General features: G+C 46.4%; 1 protein-coding gene and 1 long non-coding RNA gene across 3 annotated transcripts in view; one reads left to right on the plus strand and one right to left on the minus strand.

Annotated features, from left to right (window-relative positions):
• Positions 1–4221, plus strand: part of LOC138491838 (uncharacterized) — a 238042-nt gene extending 233821 nt beyond the window's left edge. The window contains exon 3 of the long non-coding RNA XR_011276092.1: positions 3758–4221. This is a non-coding gene — a long non-coding RNA (uncharacterized lncRNA). The remainder of the gene's footprint in view (positions 1–3757) is intronic.
• Positions 1–20911, minus strand: part of LOC138491837 (anosmin-1-like) — a 550452-nt gene that overhangs the window by 71186 nt on the left and 458355 nt on the right. For both annotated transcript variants that reach the window (XM_069618627.1, XM_069618628.1), the window contains exon 10: positions 17825–17919. In XM_069618627.1, coding sequence (XP_069474728.1) covers positions 17825–17919 — 95 coding nt within the window. The remainder of the gene's footprint in view (positions 1–17824; positions 17920–20911) is intronic.

A 20911-nucleotide genomic window follows, 5' to 3' on the forward strand; every position in this document is an offset into this window, starting at 1 on the left:
AGCGAAATTTCAGGACCTCTCCGAAAAAGCCTTGGGCACGAGAAAGGCTAATGACCCTGTCACCTGTCAGGAAGGACTTAACGAGCACTCTGCCTGCATGGAAATGCAAACTGTGACATTTCGGCAGAGCGCAGGAAAGGAATACTCATGAAAATAGACCCCAAGCTAGGGGAGCTTTTCACCACCGAATAGGGCACCAGCAGCCAGGGATTGCTATTCAGCAAACATTTCGTCAAGGAATTGGCTACATTTGTAGGAACCTTCACAGGCCTCAATAAAGAGGGTTTTTTCGACAAAGGTTTTTACACTGGCCGGATGAGGCTGGGGCAGCTCCTCCAGCTGTTATTCCTTGGTCCCATCAATCAAGAGACCAGCATCCTACTGGGAAGACAGAACAGACACCTTCTTCCCTTCCAGAAGAAGAGGCAGGGGTCATGGATGGAGAAGAGTGGCAAGACAGCCAGCACAGCAGAATACAGGTGGGTCCCAGCTGCGTAGCTCCAGCACCGCAAGTGCCCATAGGAGGCAGGATAGCATGATTCACGCAAGCGTGTGACTCCTTATCAGGAGATGCCTGGGTCAGGGACACTGCAAGGGGTTTCCACATCAACGACTTCTCCGAACCCACCCAAGCACGCTGGCACATGCAGATAGTAATGTCTCAAGCAGACACAGTAGCGCTAGACGACAAAGTATGTATCTTGCACAGCAAAGACGCAATCCGCCCATGCAGAGAACAAGTCGGATTCTTCAGCCCCATTTTCCTCATACGCAGGAAAGAGAAGGTTCGCTCCTTAATAAATCTCAGAGCCCTAAACTACTTTATTCTCTAACATCACTTCGAGATGGAGGCAATACACATGCTCAGGGACATTCTGAGGCCTGGCGACTGGCTGGTCCATCTAGCCTAAAAGACGCTTATCTGGCAGTAACCATCTGTCAACAGCACGTAAAATGCCTGAGGTTCACATGGAGGGGTCAGGACTGGGAATGCACGAGCCTGTCCTTTGGGCTCTCATCGGCAGGGCTTTTACCGAGCTCATGCGGCCGGTGGTCGCCCATCTCAGGGAGAAAGGAATAAGGCTCATTGTACACCTGGAAGACATTATCATCATGTCCCAGAGTGAAGCCCTAGCAAGTGAACAGGCCAAGGCTGCTATAGATCTGTTTCACGGCCTAGGCTTCTTCATCAACTGGGAGAAATCAGCCCTAGTTCCCTTGAAGAGCCTGGAGTTCCTGGGCTTCATAGTATGACACCAGGACTGCAAGCTCTGACTCCCGTCCTCCAAAGTGCACACTCATCGGCAGGGCTTTTACCGAGCTCATGCGGCCGGTGGTCGCCCATCTCAGGGAGAAAGGAATAAGGCTCATTGTACACCTGGAAGACATTATCATCATGTCCCAGAGTGAAGCCCTAGCAAGTGAACAGGCCAAGGCTGCTATAGATCTGTTTCACGGCCTAGGCTTCTTCATCAACTGGGAGAAATCAGCCCTAGTTCCCTTGAAGAGCCTGGAGTTCCTGGGCTTCATAGTATGACACCAGGACTGCAAGCTCTGACTCCCGTCCTCCAAAGTGCACACTACTCACTGCGAAATACGCAGGCTTCTGTAAAAAGACACCATCTCTCTAAGGTAATGGCCGAGAGTGATCCCATTCAGGCTATCTTTCCCAAGCCTCTGCATTATCGTTAGCCCCAGAGGCTAAAAGGGCAGCATCTGTGGCACAATCTTTCGTTCGCACAGTGTCTAGCCCTGTCACCCGAGGCAAGAACGGAACTGCACTGGTGACTGACACACATGGAAGTCTGGAACAGAAGGGCACATAGTGATAGAATCAGACGCAAGCTGCACAGGATGGGGAGCGAGGTGCATTTCCAGGGAAATGGTTGCCTCAGGAGCTGGAGATGCATATCAACTGTCTGGAGCTTCTTGCGGGTTCCTTCGCAGTTCGATCTTTTGCCAAAGGCAGAGTAAGCTGTTGCATACTACTCAAGATGGACAACGTATCTGCAGTGAGATACATCAATCATCTGGGTGGCACCAGGTCAAAGCCTCTGGCAGAATTAGCCAAGGACTTCTGGCACTTCTGTCTGCAGCACCAGATATCTGTGACAGTGGAATACCTTCCCGGGCTGATGAACGAAGTGGCAGATTGGCATTCACACCACTTGTCAGATTACAGCGACCGGAAACTCTGCAGACAGGTCTTCCTTCACTTGCAGCAGATATGGGGGGCCCCCCTGTCCAAGGACCTCTTTGCCTCTTGCCTCAACGCCCAGTTGCCAGCGTTCTTCAGCTGGAGGCTGGACCCAGCAGCATCTGTGGTGGATGCCTTCCTTCAGAAGTGGAACAAAGGGATCACTTACGTTTTTCCCCAGTTTACGATGATAGCAAGGACCCTAGCGAAGGCCCATCAGGAGCAAACCTAGCTAGTCCTCGTAGCTCAAGTTGGACCTCTCAATCCTGGTATCCAGTTCTTCTGGAACTTTCTTTGGATTTTCCAATACTACTAACCCAGACTCAGGATCTGCTATTGGGTCCGAGAGGGGAACACCATCCCATCCTCATATGCGGGTCCTTGACCCTAGCAGCATGGAGGATTTCAGGGCGAGATGGAGAGTCCCTGGCATTTCATGCAGAGGTGTTAGCCTCATTGAGGAGAGCTGGCTCCTGCAACATCCAAGAGATACACAAATTTATGGGGTGCATAGGCGTGCTGGTGCTTGGGGCGGGGTTTCCATCCAGTTTCAGCACCTATAGCCGAGATTCTAAACTTCCTTGCCAACCTAGTAGAGCGCGGCTTACCTTAATGAATGGTGGACACCTACCGCTCTGCGATTTCAGCCGGGCAGGACCTTGTAGAGGACTTCACCGCCAGTGAGCATCACCTTGTGTGCAGAATGCTTAAAAGGGGTCCGGTTAACAGTACCACCACCGGGCCATTACAACAAGCTCGGGGACGTGAATACCGCAATCAACATTTTTCTCTCCTGGGCGCATAATGAGGAGTTTTCCTGCATGCGCTCTCAGGCAAGCTTACCACTCTGCTGTGCCTAGTGTCCTGCAGGAGAGTCTCCAACATCAGAGCTAAATGTCACTGAAGAGTGATCTCATATCCGGCGTTTAGTGAGCAGTCTAAGTTATGTGTAGTGAAATGCCTAAAGGCTTCAGAGGAGGTGACTTCCACCCTTACGGCTGACAACAGAGGTCAGCTGCTGGTCTCCTCCGCAAACCACACAAGGCTGTTTCCGCCCCTATCCTAGATCGCTGGGTACACTGGACTCTTGGACAGGCTGGAATTGATATCTCTCAGTTCGGCGCTATGGCTTCCAAAGTCTTTCAGGTGGGGGTCAGACAGGAGGAAATCATGAGGATGGTTGACTGGGCAGGAGAGTCGGTTTTCAAACAGTTCTACCTGAAACCGGTGGTGCAACCGGCTACCGTAGTGGTGAGTAAGCTTTAAACAAGCCTAATGTGAGCCTCCAGTCTTGACATAGAATGATGATTTTCCAAAATAACTTTAAGAACATTCTTGATTCTATTAGCATTATCCCACCCGAGTAAAGAAATTCAGTTGCATGCATTAGTGGGAGGACATATGGGTATTTAACCTGTTATTGCCTAACGTTATCGTTTCTCCTCTGTAAAGCATCTAAGTTGTTGTTTCACCCTTACATTAATTCTTTCCCTCCCACATCTCTGATACAGGGTTATCTTTCTTACCCAGTAACCCTTTGATGTTTTTCTTTTCCGGCAGGAATGTCAGATAAGCCCTCTTGAAATGAGAAAGAGTTCAGCGCAGCAGTGACAGCTGGCGAGTAGTTCTGCAGCATGGATTTCTTTTCCAGTTGGTTCTCACAGTTCGCAGCGTCGAAAGGGGAAGTGGAGGAAGAGCTGCGTTCATTTGAAGGGCCAAGGTTACAGTGGATTGGCTGCTATAGGTCACATGTTGAGTGGCCATAGTTCATTGTTTCAAGGAGCTATGGGAAATAGAGTTCCTTAGGAGCGCCAACATACTTTGGACTATTTTTGACACTTTCTGAACATTTTGTCTTCAGGATTTCAGCACATATGGAAGTTGTTTTTATTCATGAATTTTGCCATGCTAATCTCTTGCTGCTGAGCTTCTATTGTTAATGTTGAATTAAAGAAAGAAGCATAATGCTCACCTCAGAGTCTTAAAGCTGTTCTGGAAAATATTAATTCCAGGCCTAAATTATATGTAAGTTGACATATAATGCAGAATTACAATATTTCTACTGTAAACCACTGTCTCCGTGTTTATGTTTCTAAATCTCAGTGTCCACTAGATTTTATAGGCAAAGGTACATCCTATTGGCTAGCATGAGTGCACATGATCATGCGTACAAGTGCTTTGATGGAAACCTAGTTCTTTGACCTTTTGATTGCATACAACTGTTCAACTGGTACTCAATCCAAACTCCTTGACATTCAATCTTCTCACACTGAAAGTGAGATATTCACAAACTACAATATTCCACCATGTTTTCCCAGTTCTCTGCCTGCTACGACATCCACTCTGCTTAGTCTCTTGAATAATGAATACTCAAAGCTAACTAGATGTGTAGGCAAATAATAATAATTTGTTTTTTTTATATAGCGCTTTAAACAGGACATATTTACATAAATTAATATTGGTACCCATTCGAAATTGACACTCATTTATTGTCCTCAGAAGGATGAAAGGCAGAGTTGGCGTTGCCGGGATATGAACCTGCGACCTGCAGACCAGACACAGATCACAGCAACACAAATGTAACCTGCTGAGCCATCTTACCGCCTGAAAAGTAGCGATCAATACTTCCATCCAGTCTCTACATTTACAGGCCTACTGCAATACCATATACTGTGGTTAGTCTACAGAGCTTGCTTTGCTCTGCGATTATAATTGCATTATATATTAGCACTTGGGGGGAGAGAGCTGGTCAATCAGAGGGCCTGGAATGCAAGCAGAATCTGCAAGTAGTTGTCATGATCTCTGCTTCCAAAAGGTCAGGGTTTTCCCAACTCCCTTGGAAGCAGATCCATAACCCAGGTTCCGAGTGCCAACCAGTCCCAATTGGGACCTTTTGGACCCAGTCCTGGCGCCAGTGGCACCAGGCTCATAAATATGCCCAGTCCCAGCGCTGGAAGCGCCGGGCTCATAATGCTTGGGTGGACTTACCTGCAGCAGACCATGCTGCTTACATGCCTGCCAGTTGAGCCTCTGATCCTCTTCTGTTTGGAACTACTTTTCCTGTTGGGTGGGACAGGAGCCACTCCCTAGGTTCAGAACACTGGAACTCTTCTGGAAAGCAGGAACTCTTTTCTTACCTAGGCGTGGCTGTGGAAGGAGACACCTAAGCCCTACAGGAGGCTATTTAAACCACACCCAATGGATGAATCTTGCTTTGCGTTATTCTGCATCCTCTGCAGCAGAACGCTCATCGTGTCTTCTGCATCTGATCCTGGGCCTAAGGAAAAAGGCTTACCATCCTGAATCTTCAGCAACACCTAAAAAGAAAAGAAAGAACAGGTTAGCATTACGGTCTTCAGTGACAGCGCTTCACTTACCTGGTCCATCGGCTGTCACCAACGCCTCGCGCTGCATTCCGGCATCTGAAAGACAAAGGCTTACCTACTCTTCGTGCGCTCCGGAGGTCTTCGCACTGCATTCCGGCATCTGAAAGACAAAAGCTTACCAACTCTTCGCACGCTCCGGAGGCCTTCGGCGCTGCATCCCGCATCTGAAAGACAAAACAAGGTGCGTTTAAAGACATTGGGTAACTTTAATACTCACGTGCCATTACTCCTTTCCACATCTAACCCAGAGGGTATTCCGGCACCCTGCAGCCGCTCCGAACTTGTACCTGCAAAATAAAAAGACAGTTAGAGCGCATCGTGAAGCAGGCAACAAGCGCTTACTTACGTGTTTCTAGGCTCTTCTATTCATCACACGGGCTCCATCTTCAACTCACTTCAGCTAGTCATCCGCCATCGCCGGAACCCTGCAAAACAAGAGACATCATTCCTAAAGACTTTTAAAGACATTAGAATTACTTGAAACTTACCGTTCGTGCAGTAAACGACGGACAGCAGTCCTCTGGAGTCAAGAGGCCTGCTCCCCTTATCCAGTGAAGAAACTGGTTACAGCACCCTGCCCCGAGGCAGATGGAGAGCACGGCGTTTACTTACCTAAGGTGAGAGCGTTAACCTTTGGGTTCTACAGGAGAAGAGAAAGGGAAGATGAGAGAGACATTCAATAACCCAGTTCATTAATCCCATATTTTCTATCTGCAGACATCTTACCCTTCGAGTCAGACATACAGTGCACAGAGGTCCAGCCCAAAGAGCCAGCCGTGTGTTACACATCACCTTTGAAGATACGGTATACGCCCAGTCAAGACCGGCGCCTCTACGGGAATCAGGTGAGCGTTACAGACCGCAAAGCTCCCGTCCAGGCGGTATGGAAACCTCGGATACCGACCAGCTAGCCCAGTTACTTGGGGAACTAAGGGCAGAAGTGCATGCAGCCCGTCAGGAAACGAACGCTCTAAGAAGGGAACTGATTATTTCCAAGGAGCGAACAGATGATCTCGCTAGACAATTGCTACAGTCACAAGCCGGACAGACCCCGTTACCCGCACCTGGGGGAAATCTTCCTTCTACATCCTCTGATCGATTGGCGAGCAAGAACGGTCCAGTTTCCAGAATGTATCTCTACTTGTCACCTTCCACCTGGTGTTGCACTGGCAGCAATTTCTTCAGAGACTCCCCAGTTACCTCCCAAATACCTAGAATACCAAGATGTTTTCCGGAAGGATCAGGCTAACTCTCTACCTCCTCATAGGTCTTATGACTGCCAGATAGACCTGATACCTGGATCTACTCCTCCTTGTAGTAGAATTTATGCCCTCACCGAGCCTGAGAACCTTCACCTTCGACAATACCTGGATCAATACCTGGCAAATGGGTTTATTCGTCCTTCCAAGTCCCCTGCTTCTTCAGCTTTGTTCTTCGTTCCAAAAAAGGAAGGAGACCTTAGAACTTGTATAGATTATCGCTCCCTGAACCAGATCACCGTCAAGAATAGATACCCGTTACCTTTGATCCCTGAACTCCTGGACCAAGTCAGAAAAGCATGCATATATACAAAGCTGGATCTTAGAGGATCCTACCACTTGGTACGAGTAAAAGAGGGCGATGAATGGAAGACGGCCTTCCGCACCAAATATGGGCTATTTGAATATCAGGTCATGCCCTTCGGACTTTGCAATGCCCTGGCCGCCTTTCAATATTTTATGAACGATGTCCTCAGAGAGCTCATAGATGTGTGTGTTGTTGTTTACATTGACGACATCCTCGTTTATTCTTCATCGGAATCTGAACATCGGAAACACGTGAAAATGGTCCTCGAAAGATTGCGTCAACACAAACTTTTCGCTAAGTTGGAAAAATGTGTTTTCAACGTGACTGAAGTTGAATTCTTGGGACTCATATTATCACCTAGCGGAGTGAGTATGGATTCAAAGAAGGTCGATGCAGTTCTCAAATGGCCATCACCATCCTCCGTAAAAGGTGTGCAAAGCATGTTAGGCTTCGCTAACTTTTACCGCAGGTTTATCCCCGAATTTTCTCGAATAGTCCAGCCCATCACTGCCTTGTTAAAGAAAAACAAACGTTTCGAATGGTCTACCGAGGCGGAACAAGCTTTCCAAGATTTGAAGACTAAATTTATCTCTGCACCAATCTTAAAACACCCTCGCCCCGAACTCCCCTACATCGTGGAAACTGATGCTTCAAGCCTTGCCATGGGGGCAGTTCTATCACAAAAGGACCCGGTAACCAATCAGTTGCATCCCGTGGCATTTTGGTCCCGCAAATTCTCGCCTCCTGAAATCAATTACACGATTACTGACAAGGAACCTCTGGCTATCAAGTCTGCCTTTAAGGCTTGGCGGCATTATCTGCTGGGGGCCCGACACACCGTTACTGTGATTACGGATCACCGAAACCTGCAATATTTGAAAACCGCAAAAGCCCAATCCCCTAGACAACTCCGTTGGGCATTATTCTTTGCCGAGTTTGACTTCATAATTACCTATCGACCTGGTACAAAAAACGGTAAAGCTGATGCACTTTCTCGGATGGGAATGGAAGATCACTTGATCAACCCTAAACCTGTACCAATCATTCCCGAACAAAGAATTCTGGGTGTCATCGCCACACAATCCATAGAGGAAGTTAAGGATAAAGCCAGGCAACTTGTAACTCCAGCAGACATACAGAATTGGCATCTGCAGGGAAAGGACTTTGCAGTAAAGGATAACTTATTGTATTTCCAAGAACGATTATACCTGCCCAGCACAGATTTACAGAAAAACGTAATCTCTTGTTATCACGATTCTTTAATGGAAGGACATCCCGGTATGGCCAAGACCTCAGAAAAGATCAAGCGCTATTTCTGGTGGCCGTCTTGGAAAAAAGATATCAGAGACTTTATAATGTCCTGTGGAGTATGTGCCCAAAACAAGAGTCAAAAGGAAAGACCAGCAGGCCTCTTACGCCCTATTGACATCCCACCTCGCCCTTGGCATACGCTTTCTATGGACTTTATCACCGATCTACCTCCATGCTCCGGATACAATACGATTCTAGTAATCGTGGACTTATTCTCCAAGATGGCGCATTTCATTCCGCTCAAAGGCTTGCCAACAGCAGCAACTCTGGCCCGAGAATTTCTCGAAAACATCGTCCGACTGCACGGTTTTCCTTCGGTTCTAATTTCGGATCGAGGTAGTCAATTTATTTCTCATTTTTGGCGAAGTTGCTGTCGGTCGGCTCAAATTGATGTGAGACTATCGACCAGTCACCATCCTCAGACCGACGGACAAACCGAGAGGACCAATCAAACTCTGGAACAGTATTCACGCTGCATGCTGCAACAAACTTGGAAAGACATCCTTTGGATAGCCGAATATGCCTACAATAACTCTGTCCATTCGGGAACTGGGAAAACCCCGTTTTTTCTTTTATACGGCAGTCACCCTCGAACCTCGGAGTTGGATCCCCTCCAAGATCTTGAAACACCAGCAGTAGACTACCTGCATTCTACAATCACCCAAGCCTTTAAGGAAGCGGTTTCTCACCTTCAAAGGGCTAAAGAACAATACAAGAAAGGAGCAGATCAACATCGGAAGGAAGCCCCTCAATATCAAGTAGGGGATCAAGTCTGGTTATCCACCAAACATCTACCTCTAAAAGGGCCACGCACATTCAACCCAAGATACCTTGGTCCCTATTCCATCACTACCATAGTAAACCCAGTAGCGGTCAAGTTGGACTTGCCCCCGCACATGAAGATACATCCGGTCTTCCACGTCTCTCTATTAAAACCTGTGCAACCTCAAACCCGACTAACTAAATCTCCAAAACCTATCCTAGTTGATGGAGAACTCGAGTTTGAAGTCAAAAGCATTCTGGACTCCAAGATCTCCAAATCTAAACTATTTTACCTAATTGACTGGAAAGGCTACGGCCCCCAAGAGAGATCCTGGGAACCTGCTGAATATGTCCACGCTCCTCGCCTAATCAAAAGATTTCACCGAACATTTCCTGACAAGCCAAAACCCCTGGAGAAGCCCGGCTTGGGAGGGGCCTTGAGGGGGGGTACTGTCATGATCTCTGCTTCCAAAAGGTCAGGGTTTCCCAACTCCCTTGGAAGCAGATCCATAACCCAGGTTCCGAGTGCCAACCAGTCCCAATTGGGACCTTTTGGACCCAGTCCTGGCGCCAGTGGCACCAGGCTCATAAATATGCCCAGTCCCAGCGCTGGAAGCGCCGGGCTCATAATGCTTGGGTGGACTTACCTGCAGCAGACCATGCTGCTTACATGCCTGCCAGTTGAGCCTCTGATCCTCTTCTATTTGGAACTACTTTTCCTGTTGGGTGGGGCAGGAGCCACTCCCTAGGTTCAGAACACTGGAACTCTTCTGGAAAGCAGGAACTCTTTTCTTACCTAGGCGTGGCTGTGGAAGGAGACACCTAAGCCCTACAGGAGGCTATTTAAACCACACCCGATGGATGAATCTTGCTTTGCGTTATTCTGCATCCTCTGCAGCAGAACGCTCATCGTGTCTTCTGCATCTGATCCTGGGCCTAAGGAAAAAGGCTTACCATCCTTAATCCAGTCTTCAGCAACACCTAAAAAGAAAAGAAAGAACAGGTTAGCATTACGGTCTTCAGTGACAGCGCTTCACTTACCTGGTCCATCGGCTGTCACCAACGCCTCGCGCTGCATTCCGGCATCTGAAAGACAAAGGCTTACCTACTCTTCGTGCGCTCCGGAGGTCTTCGCACTGCATTCCGGCATCTGAAAGACAAAAGCTTACCAACTCTTCGCACGCTCCGGAGGCCTTCGGCGCTGCATCCCGCATCTGAAAGACAAAACAAGGTGCGTTTAAAGACATTGGGGAACTTTAATACTCACGTGCCATTACTCCTTTCCACATCTAACCCACCCGAGGCAGATGGAGAGCACGGCGTTCACTTACCTAAGGTGAGAGCGTTAACCTTTGGGTTCTACAGGAGAAGAGAAAGGGAAGATGAGAGAGACATTCAATAACCCAGTTCATTAATCCCATATTTTCTATCTGCAGACATCTTACCCTTCGAGTCAGACATACAGTGCACAGAGGTCCAGCCCAAAGAGCCAGCCGTGTGTTACACATCACCTTTGAAGATACGGTATACGCCCAGTCAAGACCAGCGCCTCTATGGGAATCAGGTGAGCGTTACAGTAGTTGCTCGCATTTCTGCCACCATCCTGCACCTCTGCCCAGCCTTCACCTTGTCTTCGGAGAGTGCCCCAGGGCGAGTCGCCACTGGAGTCCTTCCCCTCAACCCCCCCTGCTCCACCAGAGCCCTGTAGCCAACCCCCTGCCCACTCTCCTGTGCACCTACTGGCCCAACTCCAGGTCCTGAAATTAGTTATTTCCAACTGCGCACATATGTGTAGTTTCCTTATAAGGGAACCATGAATTGCTTAAAGGCTGGTTCCCTTACAAACAAGCAAAAAAAGTATCAGCATCCCAGAAAGCAGCCCAGAGTGCTAATAGCGATAAATACCACTTTCCTGGGTGCTCGGGGCTGGCATGCTGCACTTGGCATACCTAGCTCGGGAATCATGGTTGTTACCGGCACTGACCTCCCCCGAAAGTGGTATTTAATGCTATATTGAAAACAATTGATATCAGTCAAGGGCCATCTTGTCCACCTGAAGTTCACAATTACCCTGCCTCCTGCAGTACTATACTACGTACTTAGTCTCCAGCTATGACTTTCTTCTAACATTGTGAACATTTTGATTTTTGGCACTTCTGAACTTCTGATTACACAGGAATGATGGGGCACGCATACGTGCAACCGCGGCTGCAACCAGCTGATCAGAGCCTTGCAATGAAAACTGTTTCCAGAGCCTTTTTACAATAGCTATTCATTTATTTGCGTCCATTCATGCAGCTAACGTTTACATTTTACAGACACTCATTTCACTATTGGGTTACATCAGAGGTGCACAAAAATGTTGTATTGTTGATAATTTTATATCTTGGGTACATACAACTCTTGTGACATTAACTATATTGTACAACGTTCCTAATCAAATATGTTTATTTGCTAATCAAGAACATTTTAATTGGAAAACTCTGCTAATCAATTTTTGAAAACTGATCTATGCCTTGCTGATCCAAAGGTCCAATATACATAGGCATATTCAGAGATGGTATTAAGTGAAAAGACAGAGTATCTCAATGGTTTCCAAGACAAAATGATAGCGCAGTCACAGCATTCACAGGTCCAGGGGGTAAGCTAGTCCCATCACCACAGTTAACCATATTTACTTGGCCCAGCTACAGTCCCTGCACATTAGCACGGCCCCAGAGTCAACAGTGCTCAAGCTTCACGCATCTGCCCACCCCGCCGCAAGTCAGTATCAGGAGTGTGGTGAGCTGACTTTGAGGCACAGCTTGATGTCTGCGAATGTGCCTGTAGGGGGCATTGAGTAGCTAGAGTGAGGGGTTGTGAACGTGGTGCTGTTGTTGGAGGTGGGGAATGTTATCTGTGAGGGAATGAGAACTATGTTATGTAGAGCTACATCTGTGTGGTTATGGCATAGGTGGTGTGTGGCAATGTGTATATGTGGGTGCTTTGCTGTATGGAATGTGGCGATGTGCATGCAGAGCCCTCGATGAATGGTGGCGCTATGTTGTGGATCATAATCAAAGAACTTAAGCCAGGCAAATTTATACAGTTGAACTGTTTTGCTGTGTATGTAAAACAAACATCCCAACCAACCTCATCTTTCTTATGAGAGATGGGTGCTGTTTCATGAAATTGGATCAGGGGTCCTCCGATTCCCACCTTTATAAAATCGTGATAAAAAAGGAGCACACAACGGGCAAGAAACGCTTTTTACTAGAGCTGGGCAAGCACAAATCAAACAGAACAGTGGACTGGAACTGATTGATGAGAAATAACATCTGGGCATACAGCGAACATTAGTTGTATACTACAAATACAATGGTCAAGTTACTGGAAACAGGTGCAGCTCAGGCTGTTCATATTTTCCATGTTTCCCCAAAAACTCATTGGTTAAACGACATCATATCTTTGGAGCTAAATGTATGTTAGTGAAACGTGATTGGTGCAAACAGATCAACAGTATCCCAACTCATTGCCTCCCCATGTGGCGCCACATAGTTTCTCACCCCTCCCGGGAACAGTTTGCAATTAGTAAAATAACATTTGTGCTGAATGCTGGAACTTTATTATTCTGCCATTGGTCAGCATCATTGCGAAAGGAACACAAGACACCCTGCTTCTGGTGGGAAGGGAGACATTCACACGGTACATGCTGGATAATGGCCTTTGCAAAAATTGTGGTGGATACGCTGAAGGCTGGCCACCTACCAGGGACATAGAAACGTAAAGTTTCATTGGTCCTCCTAGGAACGCCACTCTGTTAAGTTTTCCATTCCCATATGTGAACGGTTCTCTTGCTTAGGTCCACCTCCCCTCTACCCCTGTGTGTTCTTAGGATTGGCTGGTTGCCCTTCATGTGTTCAGAGCAGGCTTCCCAGGTGAGGCCCAACCTGGGGACATCCCTACTAGATGTGTTTACCTGGGATTTCTCCCTACCTCGTAATAACATACAAGGTTCCCTGGGCCGATGGCATACACGGTGCATCCCTACTCCCGTATTTCCCCACAAGCCCTTCTTTCATGGTATGACTGCAGTTTGTTTGTGTACCCGTGTTTTTCCTCCCTAGGAGGTGCCCCATCCCCTCTTGCTTACTCCCGTAGGTGGTAGGTGCGCCCCCCCGCCACCAGCTGGTGTTGAAATAGCACCTTTAATACAAATTCATAACTGTGCCCACTAGACACTCCTTCACACAATGGGCCTCATTATAGGTTTGGCGGTAGCCTTGCCGGTAAAACCGGCAGGCTGCCGCCAAACTTCCGAATATTTCAGGCGCCCACGAATGGGCAATTACCAGGGCCCCGCCGGACCCAGTATTTACCCATTCGCGGGCCCCGGAAAAAAGATGCTCACCATTCCCATTCGGTCCCATAGGCCTGAATGGGAATGGGGAGGTTGGATGCACCGGCACCGTTTATAACGTTGCCGGTGCATCCGACATGCTGTGCTTGCGGGTGTTGCACTGCCCACCAGGTCTGACCTGGCGGGCAGAAAGGCACCCGCGAGCACAACTCGTAGTTTGCTGGTCTGGGAACTACGGTACCGGCAAGCTTACCGGCACCGTAGTTCCGGGACCGGCAAATTTATAGTGAGGCCCAATGTTTCTTACTACCACAAGCCAAATATAAAACAAGTTGTTTATGGAATCCCCTTTCATCATAAGGCAGAGGACCCAATTTGCATAGGTCTCCTTTATTTAACTTAAGACAACTCTTCTAGGTCTGAAATCCAAACTCTCTGTACCATGGATATAGGTTTTCCAAACTTCTTTACCTTTCGCCTTCCAACTTCTTCAAGCAATAGCCATTCTGCAAGGTTAACGCTTTTGGTCCTTTAAAAGACAGCAAGCTACTATTGCCAGTTCATCCATTATTTCTTCTTGTATGACTCTTCTAAACACCTATCTTCCAAAACTTTGTAATTTGAGAAAAACACAACCATTGATCCCTTCTGCAAGTCATAAAGTGTTTCTTGAGCAGAAGAGACCACATCAAGGCGATCAAGCATTTGGTCAAATTAAGATCCAAAAAGGAAGCCTAATTATCTGAAACTAGATCTGAGGCTGACACAAGTGACGTAGCTCGGTACAATGCAGATCCTATTAGGTTTACAATACAAAACGGAATCTTACACAGGTTGGAAACAAGAAGGATGTGGTCAAATTTAACCAAATACTCCATGTCGCTCAGTTCTCCTTGCTAAGAATAGAAAACCTACCCACCATAGCTCCATCACAACTTAGAAAGAACTTCAAATTAACTTTATCTTTTAAATTTGGACTTCCAAATTTTGGCCTTAAACTGTGATCATTAACTCCCATAGCTGGTCAATTCCACTGGCAAGATTGTGCTAGTGTCACAACATGGCATGTCTAGACCCACCAGGTTTCAAGCCTTCGCTCCCAGAAAGGAGCAACCTTTCCCTGAAGCCCGTATGTCTGTTCTGGTTGTCGTATGCACCTTATTCTTCTACCTCTGGGCTTCTATAACTAGCAAATGTTGCTCATCTGCTACCAGGAGTGGGCACACACTCAGGCCCACCTGAAGATCTTTGCTATTCGCCTTGCACCCATCACAACCAGCACCATGCACTGGTGTCATTATAATCTATAATTCAGCATTTATGTTTTCAGTATAGCACCTCCCCAAAGGGTCACCTGGCTGGAAAAACAGAGTAAAAACTGAAGGAGTCATTCAGTGATGAAAAATGATTTTATCACTATGGTTTAATTGACACATTGTCATTGTTAGTCATTTTTCTTATCTTTTATTCTGTATTTCACTTGGGCTGCAGCAAAACCTATTTACACACGTGGAAGGATGCATGTAACGTGGACCATAGTTTATACAGTGGTCCAAGAACGCACTCATATGAATAACATTCAGGATCTCTGTTGTGAAAGTCCTTCTGGATGCAGGTATACAGGTTGAATCATAGCCCCGTTGAATAATGTAGTCTAAAAGACATCAGATACCATATCCAAGATCTGTGAAGGACGGGGATCTGAGTGCAATAGTTCATGACTCTGCTCTCTCTAGTGGGCTTGAATATCGGTGAACACAACCCTGCATATTCCACCAAACAAACACGTCATGCTACTGATTGTGTTCAGTATTATTCTTCCAAATCATGTAAATGTTCCTAGGGCACAGATGAAGCACATGGAATAAAAGGGAAAGCAGAAGGGGGCCTGCAATACATTTGAAGGGCTGCTCTTGTCGGCCCAAAGAGCTTCAAAGGCTAGCGTATTGCAAAATCCAGAAGCAGAACATGCAAGGTAAGAAATGAGAGAAAGAAAATGGGCCCTCAACAAAGGCTGCTGTTTTGGCAGGATCACAACTCAAAACATTGAACTTGAGAAGCTCTGTGAAGGACTGGTGTGCTAAAGGAAGGGGGCTGCCTACAAAACGATCACCTTGTCACTTCAAGTATAAGTTGGGAAATACAAGAGGAGCTAATTCAGCCAATTTATATGCCAGATAAAGAGGATCCAAAACCCCTGCTATAAAAACCACAACTCCCTCCACAGTACGGTTACATAAACCAACCAAACATGGTGGCCTAATACTGTGCTAAGTAGCTCATCAGCTTAGGCCAAGGCCCTTGAACAAACCCAGGTGCCACAGCATCTCGAAGCACAAAATCAATGGGGCGACCAGAGAATCGAGAGCACATTCTAAAATGCACAATGTATTGACCTTGGGTAGGAAAGAAAAGTCCAGGATCCATGCAAAAATAATAGAAACATTATAGTAACTAATGTGTCCAAAACGACCAAGAAAGAACGTTGGAGACTCTGGGAAACAAAATGCCTGCCTGGCCCAGAGAGAAGACAGAATCTGGCATAGTCTAGACCCATGACCTCAACCTGATAAAGCGGGTGTGTCCAAAAGAATGGATCCCACCAAGGATTTTAATGTGATGAAGTGGCAACTTTTATTTTTAGGCTTCAGGAATAAACAAGTCATTTGTCCATACCCAAGATCATCTGGCCCTGACCGTGAAGCTGCAGGCACAGAAATATAATAAGGTTAGAGAAAACAAGGAGCCTGGCAGCAGGAGGAAGGCGAGAGTACATGCTTAAGGAGTGGGGAATGCATAAAGAACAACACACAGCTCAGACACAGAAAACAGCACTGACTGGACTGCTTGACTCACAGACCAAGGTCCTCCCTCACAAGCAATCTCCGAGTTAGGAGATAGTTAGACAAGTTATCTGAGGCAAGAAACACTGAAGAAAGAGTGGGAGCCCAGCTGACTGCTGAGCACAAGGAGAAGAGGTCAATTCCACAGTGCATCTGAGACCCAAAAGGCTAACAGACGGAGAGAGCTCCAATAGAGATTCCCACAAAATGCAGCGATCAAAGACCAACGTGGTCAATGCTACCGAAAGAGGGAGTGAAGAGGTGGAAAAGGACTCCGGAGGTTGGGGAAAGCAACGAGAGGGAGCAGAGTTGCATGTTGGGAGTTTTGAATCTAACACTCCAAGAGATTAGAACGGTGGCACTGCCAAGCTAAAATTGAACCAAGAGAAGGTTCATGCTGGGAGTTATTCCTTTAACAACAAGGAAGTCCAGTTCAGTAATGGGGACAAGTAAACAAGAAGCATCAAGAGTTCCATCTCGGGATTAGCGGTTCTAACACACTAAGAGGCTAGTGCAGTGTCACTGACAAGCAAAAGATAAGCCAGGAAAGTGGCATGTTGGAATTTGTACTTCCAACACTCCAGTGGTGGTGACAAGTGTAGTGATGCTAACAAGCAAAACAGAGCCAAGGAAAATTTCACGTTGAGTTTTGGTGTTCTAAAACTTCAAGGACCTAATGTGCTGACAAACAAAAGAGAACCAAGAACAGTTCAATGTTGGGTGTAGTGGTTGTAACACTCAAAGGCTAGCAAAGTTGCGCTGACAAGCAAAAGATAACCAAGGGATGTTCAACATTGGGAGTTACGGGTTTCAGACTCCAAGGATTAGTCTACTGGCAGAAGCAAAAAAGAGACCAAGAACAATTGAATGTTGAAAGTTGGGGTTCTAAGACTTCAAGGCCCAGATTTGCTGACAAGCAAAAGAGAACCCAGAAAAATTCAATGTTGGAAGTTGTGATTCTTACACTCCAAAAGCTTTGGTGCATGAAAGGTGCCCAACCAACGGGGTGAGACGTCATTAGAGATTGACATAAAGAGGAGTAAAATACGGATTACAGTGGCTAGTTAGACTTCCCACACACATCTGTTTCAGACTTTAAAGCTGGACAAGCCCGTGGGCAGGTGAGATTGTGTGGGTGAAAGGTATGTGAGTGTTCTTAGGATATGTATGAATTGGATGTTCTTAAGTCTGGACTATTGGAGCAGCCCCTATGCCGCAGATATTTTTGAGAAGAGGAGGGTTTTCAAATGTCTGCTGAAAACCTGATGAGGGCAGTTGCCCAGTGCTGGTCTTGTCTGGAGAATTACCATTGTTGGGCTTTGGTATCTCAATTTGCAGAATACATTTGTTCTCTATTACCAGGAAAAACATTGGAATTGTGCTGTGAATGTGCCTGGCCCATGCATACCCTGCACCATACCTGGACAGTTGCTCTTTCTTCTTCTGCCGTGCTGTTGGTAGCACACGTCACAGGCTTCCATTTAATCAGGTATGTGCTTGACTCCCTGTGGATGTCTGCAAATCAAAGGAAGCCACCAACAAATAAATGTGTTATACACGTAACCAATTTATCAACCATTAAGGGCTGCAAATACATTTGCATCGAGCGTGTTTCATAGTCAAACTATGTTTTTGATGATAGAACATATGCATGACTTTGCTATTTCAGGAGATCAGAAGTTGGGAATATTGCACATTTCGGAGTATATCAGCAGACCAGAAGATTTCAGGAGACTGTCCGTGCTACATCAACCTCTCCTTCTATATTCCTCCTCCTATGCATAAAACCACAGTGCCCCACACATGAGACAGATACGATCAAACAAACCCTAGGAATCAGGGCGGGTCCTGGCAGTAGACTTCGGAACTCTGGTGATCTTACATTAAAATAAAATCCACTTTTGTAGGTATGTGTTGTTTAATAAATAATACCACATTCCACCTTTTCTCCATTGTCTTATTATGTAGCAGAGCTGCCTGACATGGTTGTAGGGAGCCTGGGACCGGCTTTAATGAGTAAATCTCAGAGCCCAGCTTCTTGGTGTCTGGTGCCCAAAGAAGCGGAACGCTGTTGGACAGGTGTGGGCACTTGTGTCCCACTGGAGCTATTCCACCTATGACAGGAGTGGGACAGAAATGTATGGGTATTAGAAGGCAGAGACTGAGGTGTGTAATTGTCGGTTGTGGGTGGGTGTAAGTGTCAGATAAGGGGTTTCAATCTCATTTACTGTGAGGGCATTAAAGGTGATCAGGTGGGTCCTTTATTTCTGTGATGTAGATGCTGGGATCTGGCCACCTTAACTTTATATATAAAGCGGAATGTATGTGTGTGAGTGTGTATGTTTGTCCGGCTATACAAATCTACACAGTTGAACCCATGTCTACCAAATTTTGCATGGATTCCTCTTTTGTCTGGGGCAAGATTGTAGTCTATGTTTGGATGCAATAAATGCACTCCGTAGATACCCTCATTTACTGATGCTCACCCCGATTTACTACAGTAGGTACCAGAAGGATGCAACATTTGGAAAACTGTCTGAAGCAAAATGTTCAATGTGTTGGTTATTCCTTTGAAATGTATTACTACTGTATACAGTTTGAAAGTGTTTATTAAAGCATTTTTAAAGGGAACTAGCGGTACCGCCCAGCATTGCACGGGTCTGTAGCTGACATGCACGTGGGGATCTCCTATGTCCTTGTGTATGTTTTATTGTGTCATACTTCCTATTTTTGAAAAATCGCGAAATCGTCAATCTCTTCAAATCGCCTATACTGATTGCACATGGACAGAGCCCGCAAGTACACCCTAGACTGGTATACCGACCGTGAGCCAACATTTCAGCTCACCAACTGTTATGGAGCTGGAGCCAACCACGAAAATACAAGCACACTTTCACTAATATATATATATATATATATATATATATATATATATATATATATATATATATATATATATATAGATAGCTCGGGTATGCAAAGCGAAAAATCAATATCAAGAGCTTCTGAAACACAACAAAAAGCAACATGACTTGCCAACCAGAGGCCAAGAGCAACTTTCTCCAGGGTAAATGAGATGCCAGAGCAAACTGAAGCAAGACTTGCTGATATGAGGACAAGAGCAACATCCTTAAGGGCACACGAGACACCACTCGATCACAGGACATGGCCAACGCCGGGTACCGCAGCTAGCTATCTATCTGTATATATATATATATATATATATATATATATATATATATATATATATATATATATATTTGTGAAATTGTGTTTGTATTTTCGTGGTTGTCTCCTCCAAAACAGTTGGTGGGCTGAAATGTTGGCGCAAGGTCGGTATACCACTCTGGGGTGTACTTGCAGGGTCTGTGTCTGTGCTATCAGTATAGGCGGTTTTGGGAGATTGACGTTTTTGTGATTTTTCAAAAAAAAAAGTTATTACACAATAAAAACTACACAAGGCAATAGCAGACCCCCACGTGCATGTCAGCTACAGATCTGTGAAACGCCGGGTGGTACCGCTAGTATTGGTATAGTTTTGGGGAGAACAGTATATTATCAGGGGTGAAGATAGATGCCCCGCTCCCAGAAAGTGCCCTCTTACCACTAGAAACTGAGTTTGCCACAGTGAGGTGCTGCTCAATGGTGTGAATGGTTCATTGGTGGCAGCATCTGGTTTTATTATGGCTTTCTGTTATAAAGGGTTTGTGACAAACCAGGGGGCATTCTCACTCCCACTCCCCTTGGATACTCTACAGAGGTGGCCAGGGAAAGGCCATTACCTTTGGATCCTGACCCTGGAGGCGGAGAAGTGACGGAAGATCACCTGTGTGGACAGTCCTTGAGGATTGGGAGTGGGGTGCCCTATGGCAAGACATGGTATGCCCCTTTTCTTATTGACAACTAACCTAACCCTCCGCCAACCTTTATGGGTTATTGTAAGTCAGCTTACTTCATTTCCCCTCTTGTGACACTTGCCAATACTGAGACAAGGAAGAGGCACCTGAGAGAAATGAACACTATAACATTTTCCCACTTTCGTACTTGGACGAAGAAGATGCCTGCAATGAGTTGCGAAGGTCAGGCATGCCCCCTAAATCATGGTCAGGCAAAACTAATTGAGAAAACACACCTGCAACCTGTTAGAAGGCTGCAAGTGTATAAAAGGAGGAGTGAAAAACAATACACAGAGGAGCAGGAGTATCAGGGAGGCCTGTGTGGTCAGCAGGGAACCTAGTTGGGAGAAAAGCAAGCTGCTGAAAGGAATTGCTGGGAAACGGTCTGTTGTGTTCAGCATGCCAAAATGCTGGGGCTGAAAGCAGGAAAGTGTGGTGTGGGAGCAGGAGCTCTTTGCTGTGGACTAAAGGCAGAGAAGGGAGCCGTGCGAAGAGGCTGTTCATTTCCCTTTCATCAGAGGTGCTCCTTCCCCTGTGTCAACAAGCTGACACATGGGGTATCTAAGGGGCAGGAGTTGGACCATTCACAAGAGAAGCTGGAATTTGTGTGC

Source organism: Ambystoma mexicanum, chromosome 10, assembly GCF_040938575.1.
Source record: "Ambystoma mexicanum isolate Mex_15411 chromosome 10, UKY_AmexF1_1, whole genome shotgun sequence".
NCBI lineage: Eukaryota > Metazoa > Chordata > Amphibia > Caudata > Ambystomatidae > Ambystoma > Ambystoma mexicanum.